At 37.1% G+C, this 12,662-nt stretch overlaps 1 protein-coding gene across 2 annotated transcripts in view; it reads right to left on the bottom strand.

Annotated features, from left to right (window-relative positions):
• Spef2 (sperm flagellar 2) overlaps nucleotides 1–12,662 on the bottom strand; it is a 144,354-nt gene that overhangs the window by 88,773 nt on the left and 42,919 nt on the right. For both annotated transcript variants that reach the window (XM_057789943.1, XM_057789942.1), the window contains one exon: nucleotides 9,050–9,218. In XM_057789943.1, coding sequence (XP_057645926.1) covers nucleotides 9,050–9,218 — 169 coding nt within the window. The remainder of the gene's footprint in view (nucleotides 1–9,049; nucleotides 9,219–12,662) is intronic.

Raw genomic sequence — 12,662 nt, 5'->3', positions numbered from 1 at the left:
CAGTGATGGATTTTGAGCCTTTGCCCTCACATCTTGCTAAGGGGGCCTTGTCTGAACCCCTCCAAGAATTCCTGGATTGCCCAGCTACTTTTCGAATTGTTACACATCTTTCAAGACAAAGACTTTCAAAATAAGAAGGGTTTGACCAGAACCCTTCTTAAAATGGCATTATATACTGGTGTATGTAAGGCAGAGAAACAAAACTCTAGTGGACGAAATGTTTATACTTACTATATGTGATGCATATTATTTTCTATTGTACTGTATTCCATTTTATTATATTTTTATTCTGTTTCTACATAATTGGATCATAAATAATTGTTGTGGCCCACATATTAACTTAATAATTTTCATTCAAAATTTAAAAGTATCCAAATACTACCAAATGTAATAAAAAATCAAATGTGTTGGAAAATAGACCCATGAAGTTAGATAACTTCTGAATACTGACTGACTGAGAATCAGTCAATTAGTAATATAGTTTATATGTGAACTAAAATAAACTAGTCATCCCATAGACATTTAATGCTAGTAATTTGATTTTTTACAGTGACAGTTCAAATATTCAAATAAGACAGACAGATAAAATAAAACACCCAAACTATGAGCAAGCTCAGAAAACGTCATTTCTATAAACAAAAGATAGAAAGAATCTCAACAATGAAATTATTTGATGTAGAAAAAACTTCTAAAAGAAACACACTAACAGAAAACTTCTAGAAATAATAAACTCAGCAATGTGGCAGATTACAAAATCAACTTGGACAAATCAAAAACTTTTCTATACCACAACAAATGTAGAGAGAAGGACTACACACCCATTTACAATAACCTAAAAAAATAACTAGGAAGAAACCTAGCCCAGCAAGTGAAGAACCTACACAATGAAAACTTTAAACCTGTGAAGAAAGAGATAAAAACACAAAAATAGAAAGATATACTCATGGGTCTGTAGAATTAACACTGTGAAAATAATCATTCTAACAATCCCATCTTATTACTCACAGAAATACAAAATCTATCCAAAAATTCATATGCAACCAGAAAGACGCTGGATAGTGAAAACAATCTTGGCCGAAAAGAACAAAGCTGGAAGGATTACAACTACACATCTTAAATTATATTACATGGTCATAGCAATCAAAACAATATGGTATCGATACAACATAAAACACTTAGACTAATGGGGTAAAATTAAAAACTCACACATAAACATATGTGACTTTACTCGTTTAATATTTGACAAAGATAACAAAAACATATGTTGGAAAATAAAGTATTCGACAAATGCTTTGGTAAGACTATATGTTCACACGCATATGAAAAAATCTGACTCAATCTATCACATTACACAAAAACAAATCCAAATGGATCAAAGATCTGAACCCTGAAACTTGAAACACTAAAACTGCTAGAAGAAAACATGATACAGGTGTAGGAAATGATTCCTGAATAAGATTCCATTTGCTCAAGAGGTAAGGCCAAGTGGGACTACATGAAACTTAAAAGCTTTTCCATAGATGAAGAATTTTTTTTTAAAAAAAATTAACTGGGAAAAGGTAGTCCAAAAAAAGGAGAAACATTTTCCAGCTATATATCACACAGAAGATTATTATCCAGAATATATAAATATCTAAAAAGAAGACCCAATAATTAAAAAAAAAGGCCTTATCAAAAATGGGCCTGGAACATGAATATAGAGGGCTTGAAAGGGGAAAAAGCTGCGAAACCCTGTCTTGAAAAACAAAACAAAAAGAAAGAGGGAAAAAACAGGGAGGCTAAGAAATATCTCAAAAGGTGTTTAGGGAAATGCAAACCAAAACAAATTAAAGATTTCCTTTTACCCCAGCCAGAATGGCAAAAATCAAGGTAACAACTAACAATAAATTCTGGGGGATAGGGAATGAAGTAGGGTTAATTTACTATTGGCGGGATTGTAGTGTGATACAGTCACTATGGAAACTGGTGTAGATAATTCTCATAAAGCTAAAACTAAATCTAGTATATGACCCGCCTCTACCTCTCCTTGGTATATGCCCAAAGGACTCAGGCATCTCCTCAGCAGATATTTGTTCAGCCACGTACATTGGTGCTCTATTCACAGTAGCTAAGAAATGGAAATAACCTAAGAGCCATACAACTGACAAATAGGTAATGAAATCATGGTGTATATACTCGGGAGTTCCACTGCAGGCAAACGGGCGTAACTAGAAAAGATCGTGTTAAGTGATTTAGTAAGGTCACTCAGACCTGGAAAGACAAGCATCACATGCTCTCTCTTACTGCAGGCACCTGGCTCTCAACCTTCAGATGGGAGTTCAGGGCCCACAGTGACCTCAGAAACAGGAAAACAAAGCAGGTCCATTGCCAGGACGGGGGATTAGTGAGCAACAGAGAGGGCATTTTAGCAGGATACAAGTGATCTGATCATGGAAATAGGAAAAAGGGGGGGGGGGCTCCTTACAGAGGGGAAGGGAGGTAAATACAGACAAAGGTGGGAGGAGAGTAAAGCAGAATGTAACAGGGCAAATGGGAAAGGGCTCTTAGGGATGGTAAATATGGGAGAAAGAAGGATGTGCATAAAATCATATCAAGGACATCTGAAAAAGTCATAAGGAATCATAAGTATTTACCAAAACAAAAAGCTGTATGACACCCATATCTCTGTATAGAATTACAGAAGTTTTAATGAATTTTTCTCATCTGGGCTAAAAGTTCTCCCACTGAGAGCCAAAGATCATGTAACAAAACCACAATGGCATACATGAGAAGCCTTCTTTTGAGCTATTGACCAGGACTATCAAATAGACTCCCCAAACATCCAGCCTTTAACTATTGCCCTTGGTTACCCACTTTAGTGGAAGGTAAGTCCCTACTGCTGAAGATACCATGTACTTCAGAAACAAGGCCCAGAGACCCCTAAACTGGATTGATTAGAAATCCTTCTACCTGAGGAATAGCTTCCGTGGGACCAGAATGTGTCATGCAAGTGCCCAAAGTAAAAGCAACCAAATGTTTTACCCATGTGCCTATGAGTCACATCAATAACCAGCAGGCCACAATAACCCTATGGGTACAGCAGTGGCATTCATACCTTGGTGATAACCAATAGCTCTATAATTTAACTTAAGACCAACTCAACAAGAGGGAGACCATGTTTGGTTCTGAAAGTAAGTAAAGTCATGGTTATTGAAGGAAAACCTACAACCACTAATCCCTGACAGCAACCAATAAACATTTGCCCTTATAACCACAGTTAAATGTACTCTTTATCCCTCATCAAGGAAACTTCTCTTTCTAACAGATGGAGACAATTACAAGAAACTATAACCAATCACAACACAAAGTTGTGGAGTCTAGTACGATACATCCACATAGCACTCCCACACTTAAAGCTCACTGAACATTGCAGAAGATGGGGCCGAAAGATTTTAAGAGCCAGACGATCAGGAGAAATTGTGTCTCCTAGTAATATCAAAAGCCAAACTATAGAGTCTCACCAATATGATTGCCCAAATGTGAGCTGAACAAGGAAAACACTAGTGAACATGGCAAACTGGATGGAGAAAATGCCATGAGGCTTCAATGCTACACAAAGAACTGAAGAAGTCAGGGAATGGGACAAGTGGCCTTTCCCAGGGAAGAGTGCATCATCTGGTTGTTCAGTACCAAATGGTCAGCTTGACAAAATTACATACAGCATTGTATGGACTGTAAAATTATATTCGGAACATATATATGTATACCTACACATTTATGCATACCATAATGGTGAGAAGAGAGGTGGGGGGGAGAGAGAGATGGAATAGAGAGAGAGCATGAATTTGAAGGAGTGGGGAGAGGTATACAAGAAGGTTTTGAGGGAAAATAAGCAAGGGAGATTAAATTATAGTTCCAAAATTTTTTAAAGAAAATGTTTACACTTTAAGTGCACGGATGCTCCCTAAAGAAGTACATGTTAGCAACTTACAAAAGGAACAAAACAAAAGGATCTATTAAATGGGTTAAAAACTGTTCAAAGCTGTTACCACAGAATGCTAATGATTGACTCCAGAGACAGAAAAGGAATCCCAGGGAAGTATGGGTATTATTAGTATTGTTGGTTATTTAGTAGTACTAATTAATTGTAATGAATGTAGTGAAACTGCAATACCAATTATACATCATGACTGACTTGAAATTTGTATCTCCTCTGAAGTCCATGTTAGAATTTCATAAGCAACACAACAGTATTAAGAAGGTGGAGTTTATTAGGAGGTAAACAGGCTCTGGGGTATTCATACTTAGGAGGTTCAGGATTAGAGCTTCATTAAAGCGTGTAAGGAGCTGAGCCCTGAGGTGAGCATGAGTGCAGAATTCTCAATGGTATGTTGGAAGTGGGTACTGGACACTCACCAGACACCAAATCTACTTGCAGCTTGATCTTAGAGTTTCCCATTTCCTGAACTATATCAATAAGGTTTTGCTTTTTGCAAATAGATAATAAAGAAATAGACCATTTCTGTAGGAAATCATCTCCATTAAGCTAAAGAAATGCTTTTGAATGGCAGCATAAAGCATTTCTTTTAAAATGAAATAAATGTAAATAACTTATTAATGTTTGACATCTTAAACCACCACGGGTACAAGAAGAAGAAAAAGATAAAGCCACCTTTAAGTATAAAAGTGAATATGAATAATTCAGTTTTTAATTTTATTTTCCTCGGAAAGATGATGGCTAAAAGGTTTTAATTTTTAACAAAGGAGGATCCTCAAATAAAACAGACAAATAGGGACCATCACTTAAGGCAAAGGAAATCCAGTGTCACCCGTGTTAGCATTAGCCTAAACCTAGGGCTGTAACATGTTTTCCCTGAAAGAGTCCACACTCAGAAACTGCCCTGCTACACTTATACAGCAGAATCGGCCAAACATCATCCATCAGAAACTAGAGTACACCAAAGAGGCCAGAGAAGACATAAGAGGTGTCAGGACTGAGGTAATTGCAAGCTGGAAAGGTGGGAAGGTCTAAGCATCAGGGCTGAGCCAAGGGTCCAGGAGAGGGTGTGTTGATTAGGTAAGATCTTCTCTGTGGAAGAAGTTGTATGTGACCTGGTTGGTCTATGTCAGACTCCTATAAGGGAATTTCCCTCAGGGCTACTAAACTAGTTTAAAGAAGGTATCTGATGACTGATGTACATGCAAATCAGCTGTAGACACTCCAGATATTTAGAGCGATCAGCTACCGTGCTCCCAAGCCTCTAAGTCCTCTTCCATGCCAGCTTCATTTTCATTTTCTAACCTTGTTTTGACCCAGCTTACTTTGCCCACCAGCTAACTGCAAAGGACTTGGCTCTATCCCACCTCTGTTCCTTCATGTTTCTGGTCTCTTGAGAAACAGTCTCAGCCATCTTGGTTCTAGGTCTGAAATCTCAACAAATCCTTGCCCCAGATCTCTTGGCTGACCCTCTTGCAGTAGGACTTGGTGTACAGAGGGCATTAAATGTGATGAAACACACCTCTTGCTGCTCTAAACTACAGTTCTAGACCCGATATTCTAGTCATTGCATTTGGGAACTTTGGCTTTCCAGAGGGAAAGCCATGTTTCACAGAGAAGTGGGGCAAGAATGAAGCTTTTAGTCCCTCTTGCTGTCATTGTCATCTCTCTCCATGTTTCTTTTCTTCCAACTACTCCGAAATCCTGAGGCTTTATAGGTGTTTCATAACTCAAGTTCATGCTAATGACACAGGATTGTCAGGAAAAGCAGAAAGGGTGTTTATTTATCTTCCCTAACTGCTTATTCAGCTCATGGGATCTGATAGCCACACAGGACTTCTGGAACACTGTATGGGAATGGTTTAATAACCAGGTATCAGTGGGGTAAGTGCATTCGAGAAGGTGATTAACATGCCTGCAATTTTACAAAAGAACTCTTATGGGATGGGCTCTGTATTGGAGGTTTCAGAAGAGTTTTAAATGGTGCATTTACTCAGGGAAGGGAGCCTGGCAGCTTTGATATGTTGCTTGATTTCTAATCAGGGATGGGTGTGGTTGGGTATTTCCTGGACAGTCTGGCCTTTAAATTCCAGAGGAGTCTGAGGTTGGCAGAAGGGATGTACCTCCAGGGTGAAGCTGGAATCTACTGCCAGGAAACACAAACTTGGCCCCATAGTCAGTCACAAAGGAAAAACTGAAGTAGCAACTGTTTCACTTGCTACCTGGAACTCCATAGTGAATTGAAGAGTATTTTTACTAGATTCAAGATTATAGGTAGCCAACACTTTGGTCTTTAACTTATTCCATCCCTTTTTATTCTCAACGATCTGGAAATGTAAATTATTCGTGTTGCAGTGATTAGTTGACTCTGTAGATGCAGACTCAATGGATGTCGAAACTGACAGCTATAATTCCTAAACTCAGTGAATAGGCAATTGTTAGTAAGATGCTGTGGAAGACGACTTTTCCCAGTCAGAACCATAGAGAGGACATCATTTGGGATTTGGGAGGGTCACAAATTTGGCAGGATGAATCATGTGTCTGTCTGCTATCTGTGACTGTGCTTGTGGTTATTCTGGAAGAGTTGGGTGAATACCCGGTACCTGGTTGAGCCACTCCCTATGTCTATTAGGTCTTAAGAGCTCCTTCCTCCTTTTTGCTAAATAACTCAATCTCTTAAGCCTATTGCAATGGCCTGGGACGTCCTCTGCCCCAGGGATGGCTGTTTCATGATGCCCTTCCTTCTCAACAGATAGGACGATTTCTAACAACATTAGTTGTTGGCTAGCACTTCTTTACCAGAAGCCATTCTAGAAATAGAGCAGGATGGTAGGTTACCAAGGAGAGCATAAATTCTTAGGGCCCTGAACTCAAACATGGATGATGTCAGTTCTTTAGGGACAGAAAGTATGGATATCAATAAAGCATGTCAAGAGTGCAAATACTTCTGAAGATCTGCCTTAACTTCTAGCATTAGAAATCCTGAGCAAATTCAGCAATAGCAAATATAGGCAAGCAACTAGTCTATGATCTAAACCAGGATAAACTATCCTTCTGCATTTGTTATAGAATATCAAGTCTGATAATACATTTTATGAGTTGAAATATTTATTTTCCTGTATGTAGGAATATTTAGATAAAGTTCTTCAAAAGAATAAAGTACTCATAATAGTAAACAACTAAAAAACCAGTTTATTGGACAATCTGCATAGGACCTAATTTAACTCTGCAGTTAAAAAGAACAAAATGCATAAAGTAGGAAATTGCAAGGGAATTTTCATTAAGAGAAAAATAGCAAAGGCGCTAGACAAAAAGAATTGCACTGGCTTACAGATGTTCACAAAGTCCTAACAAAACTCGACAATTTCCTGCCAAACAAACGTGCCAGGGGCCTCAGGATGTGGGTAAGACAAGCTTGTTCCTGTGGTAAGCATTTCCCAAACAACGACAATAGTCAGAAACATAGAGCCTTCTCAGTGGTGCCTACCTGTCTCCTGAGTTATGAGAAAAAGAAGAGAGTCAACCAGACTGTTCCAAGAAATAACCGAGCAAAAATACTGAATTATGAATCAGCCAAAAGCTGTCACATGACTCTGCTTTAATTGGACTTTTTAATTTATAATGGGAATCAATACCTTAACAGAGTTTGATATTTATCAAATAACATCCTTTCCCACAAGACACTATCTTTTGGGTTGACATATAAGGTGCACATACAGTTCCACAGCCAAACTAGATAAAATCTATATGGAGTCTTAAGTTTCTACTCAATCCAAAATAAGTAATCTTATCAAGGAAATAAATATATATGGTCATACAATTAAAATAAGGGTTACATTTAATTTCCCACAATCTAATATTGTTTCCTTAATTTTTTTTACCAGAGTCTTAAATTCCTTTAATATCTACACATCAGTGTTAGTTTGTTCATTTCCCTGGTCATTACCATGAAGTCATTTTCTGCATTCATCTTTATAGTTAATGTTAATAACTATTCACTGACTATTTGTAAATGACTAAGACTAATCCCCCATCATTCATTCCTGTTTTCATATTGTATTTGCTAACCTTCTAGAAGTTGGAGCTATTCTAACAATAATATTCTCATTCTTTACTCCATGGTTGTGCATTTACCCGGAAGCTGCATTCAAGAGCCACCACTTTTAAAGCATTATAAGGTTGAGATGAAGTGGGATGCGGAGAGTTGAGTGGTAAAAAAAAGAGTGTGTATTACTTAAATCCAATACACCATGCATTGGACTAAACCATCAACATTTACCAAATAAGATAGGTACATTATTATTTCATAAATTGAAATATCAAATGTCTTTACTGCTTAAGGATTAGATACCTGATATCTATAGTCAACAGTGGACAACGCCACTGTTTTATCCCAAAGGTTTCTAGACAACTTTCTAACAGGCAGTGGTGGTATTTCCATTTCCTTGAAATAAAAATGATTTCTTTGAAGTCTCTCTTAACTCAATATAAAGTATATCATAAATTGTTATAAACCATATATTATATGTATACCTATACCAGTTTATCATGGGGACTTCATAAATACATATAATTTAAGCATGAAATAAAATTGAACTAAAAATAGATAAAACATACAATTTGTATCCAATATTCTTGTTATTTGCATAAAATGTTGTATGAATTTATGTCACTCTAATTCATAATCCCCTTCCTTTCCATCTTGCCTGCAATACTATATACTACTGAGATAAATTGCTTTGGAAATGATCTTTTAACAATGATTTTTGAAGCAATGGTAGAAAGCTCATAAAGAAAAATTCTAGTGCGGTGTCCTTCTGACATTTGTTTGCTCAATGTATTATAGTTAATTATTTTTAGACTGCTCCAGTTTACTGTGAACAGTAGATAACAATGATAAATATTTTGAACAGGTAAAAGTTAGTTGTATATATATGAATTAATATAAGAGAAAATGCAAATATAACATGTCTGTTTTCACTAATAGGAATCAAGTAAAATACCACAAATTAACACTAAGGAAAAGAATTTATTGTGTTCGATTCACTCAGTTTATTCCATATTAGTATGTACCTTATATTCTTCATAATCATTTTTATCAAGAAAGTTCCTTTTGTCCAGCTCTATAAGATGTTCCTCAGTGGGTTCTGTAATCCCATAATTAAGAGAAGCCTGTTCATAGATGGGTTTTCCGCTAAAAAAGAGTTCTTTCCAATCATGCATCATCTTATGTGGAATAAGACTATTGGGACAAAAAGAAGAAAAGGGATTAATGCATAGTTTAGTGAAATACACACTTTAATCACTGGGTCTTCTTTTTAATCCTTATATAAATGACTCCCTCCATTAGACTTAAAGGGAAATGATTAATTCAAACATGTTTAAAGGTTATCACATGTATAATGTCAGAATTATCACATACATTAGACTTTCCTGTAACGATGATATGCACATAAGAAAACTGTTATCTTAAAGGAGCCTTGGTATGCATTTATCCTAGTCATTGCTTACAGAAGTAGAATGCTAGATCATTTAAATTATGTCTTCAGATTACAGTCACTTGATACCAATGCTGGGAATTACAAAGCCTAAGGTTTTGGACCACTCTCGCTGCTTTAGATAACTGTTCTTCTACACCACAGACAATGAGAAATGTTTGAAGAGTCAGTGACACTCAGCAACGTTTAAGTTCCAGAGATTTCATAAAACAGAATAGGGAATGTAATTTGTAGCCTCCAAAAGCCAGCTCCAGGAAAAAAGGCAAAAGTAATTACATAAACAAGAGATTTAGCTGAGAATTATACAATGGGAAAATGTAACAGTGTGACCTGACCAGATTTGGGGGTTTGAGAAAAGTCTTTTTGAAGAAATGTCTCCTAAGCTGAGCTCTAAAGAATGCCTCAGAGGCAGTCAGGACAGAGTGACCAGAAAACATCTCTGAGAGGAACAAAATGTGTGAGAGAAAGAGGTTGGTATGACTCTGACAATGTCTCTTTAAAGAAAAAATGGTTCATCTAGAATTTGAAATCACAACTCAAAAATTTGTATTTACAACATGGATGGTACTTGAAGGAATGCTATGTGACGAACCCTGATACAAAAGGGCAGATAGTCTATGCTTCCCCGAATAGGGCGTGCCTAGAAAAAAATGTATTTGAAGACATAAATTAAAATTGAGACCATCAAGAGCTGGAAGAGGTAGTCCCTGTTATTCAATGAGTACAGTTCTAAAAATCTTTCCTGGCTATGTGATCAAAGGTCTTAAAATTCAGCTCTCATCATCTTTAGCATCCATTCTCCTTTCTTACTCTTTCACTTATTGAGTGGAAAGCCAAAATTACCTTCCTTCCTTCTTGCAGGGTTTTAATGTTCCTTTTAGTGGTGATTTCAGTACAACATTTCTGGGGGTTCTCTGGCTTTGTAATTGCAACCCATTAAATTACTCCACTCACAAAAAGAAATGGAAAGAAAAAAAAACAGCTCTCTGGTCTTTACTGTAATTTTTCTCACACAGAAGGATGCAAGGACCGCAACAGCTAAAATGGCTAAAGCAGGAATGCTTTTGAATTTAGCCTCTCTAGAATTCGCGAATATTGATAGGCAACCTTGCTTTTCAGGACTCTGACCTCACACTCCCCCACCCAAGGTGTTGACTGACTTTCCAGGGGAAGGAAGATACTTGCAGGGACTTCTTGCATAAATGTCCCTCTTTCTTCTTAACTGTAATTCTTTTTTTTTTTTAAAAAATATTTTATTAATCCTTAGAGAATTTTATACAATATACTGATCATGTTCACACCTCAATTCTCCCATGTCTGCCCACTTCCACTCTACTTCTTGTCCTTTTAAAGTTTTTATGTGTTAAATTGAAATTGAATTATAACACTTTCTTTCCCCATCCCTTTCATCTCCTCCAGCCCCTCCCAGCTCGCTCAAACCTCTCCCTCACCCTGTCACTCTTGGGCTGACAGCCTATTTTTATTGTATTTCCCCTCTCACCACTTTGCTAGACGAGCATTTTACATCTTTTCTACCTACAATCCCTCATCAAAGAGGCTTCTCTTCTCTTTACAGCAAATGGAAAACATCACAGAAAACCATACTTGGGGGGCATCTTAGGCGCCCCAAAATTAAAGGATTGTGAGGAGCCTAAGGACAACAGATATATCTTCATCACAGTGCCTGCATCTATGCCTCAGAGAATGTCCCAGAAAAGGAGGCAGACATAGTGTAAGAGCCAGGGTATCTAGGAATGTACTGTGAAGCAGACTCTACTAGAAATTGCTGCAGAAACAAGACCTGAACACTGCTATAAATAGAATCATCTGGTACACAGCTATAGGGATTGGCTTTTCATTTAGCACAATTATCTGGAGATTCAATCAGAGTCTCATGTATCAATAATTTATTCTTTTTATTGCTCAGTAAATGCCATGGTGTAGATACACCACAAATTAATCATCACTTGCTGACAACATATGTGTAGCCATTGGTATTAGGCTCTTACTCCATGGATTCTATAAGTGTATGTTCACAGGAGTTTGTGTCAGTATACATTGGAAACTTTTTAGGGAAATGTCCACATGCCAGTTGCATATTCAGCTTTTTAGGAAATTTCCCAACGATCTTTCAGAAAGGTGCTACCTCTTACCCTTACTAATGATGAATAAGTGATTTTCTAAATATTAATGTGAGCAACATTTGGTGTCATTTTCCCTTACTTTAGACATTTTGAAAGTGAATGATTTTTCACTGCAATTTCAGTTTAAATTTCTCTAATGACTAATGAAATTGAAATTTTAAGTGTATTGTTCAGTAATATGTTTTACTTTCCTTGATGCATGTTATAGTTTGGATTGATTTTGTTTTGTTTACTAGTAATGTTTTTTTTTCTGTATTTCTTTCTGCTTCTTCAACTTACATATTCTTCAGTAATTGCAGTGATATTTCATTTGTATTTTAATAAATAAAGCTTGCCTGAAGATCAGAGAGTAAAACGGCCCCACTGGTCAGCTTCATAGACCAGGCAGTGGTGACACATACCTTTATTCCCAGTAGCCACACTAATTTGCCATAGAAACCAGGAGGTAGTGGTGCACAGCTTTAACCCCAGCTCTAGAGAGGCATATAATATGGGAGGAGACAGCTCTCACACAGTCTCATTCTGAAGATTCCTGGAGGCAGACCCACCATTTTGTACTGAGGTAGAGGTAGGAGCCAGTGGCTGGCTGTTTGGCTTTTCTTTTTTCTTTTTCTTTTTTTATTTTTTTTATTTTTTTATTTATTATGTATACAATATTCTGTTTGTATGCCTGAGAAGAGAGCACCAGACTTCATTACAGATGGTTGTGAGCCACCATGTGGTTGCTGGGAATTGAACTCAGGACCTTTGGAAGAGCAGGCAATGCTCTTAATCTCTGAGCCATCTCTCCAGCCCTGTTTGGCTTTTCTGAACTTAAGGTTGAACCCCTTTATATGTCGCTGGATTTTTATTAATTGTGCTACAGGTAATTTCATATATGAGTACATGTATGTAGAACATACCCAACTCACTCTTCTCCATCTCCTGAGGGATTTCCACCCTTATATCCTCCTCCTCCTAAGTTCATTCTTCTTCCTCTTTTCTTCCTTTTTCTTCCTCACAATACCCTGAGATTACAATTACTGCTGTCTATATGCACATGGA

The sequence above is a fragment of the Chionomys nivalis genome, chromosome 15 (genome assembly GCF_950005125.1).
Source record: "Chionomys nivalis chromosome 15, mChiNiv1.1, whole genome shotgun sequence".
Classification (NCBI taxonomy): domain Eukaryota; kingdom Metazoa; phylum Chordata; class Mammalia; order Rodentia; family Cricetidae; genus Chionomys; species Chionomys nivalis.
This window is presented reverse-complemented; position numbering and strand designations above follow the sequence as displayed.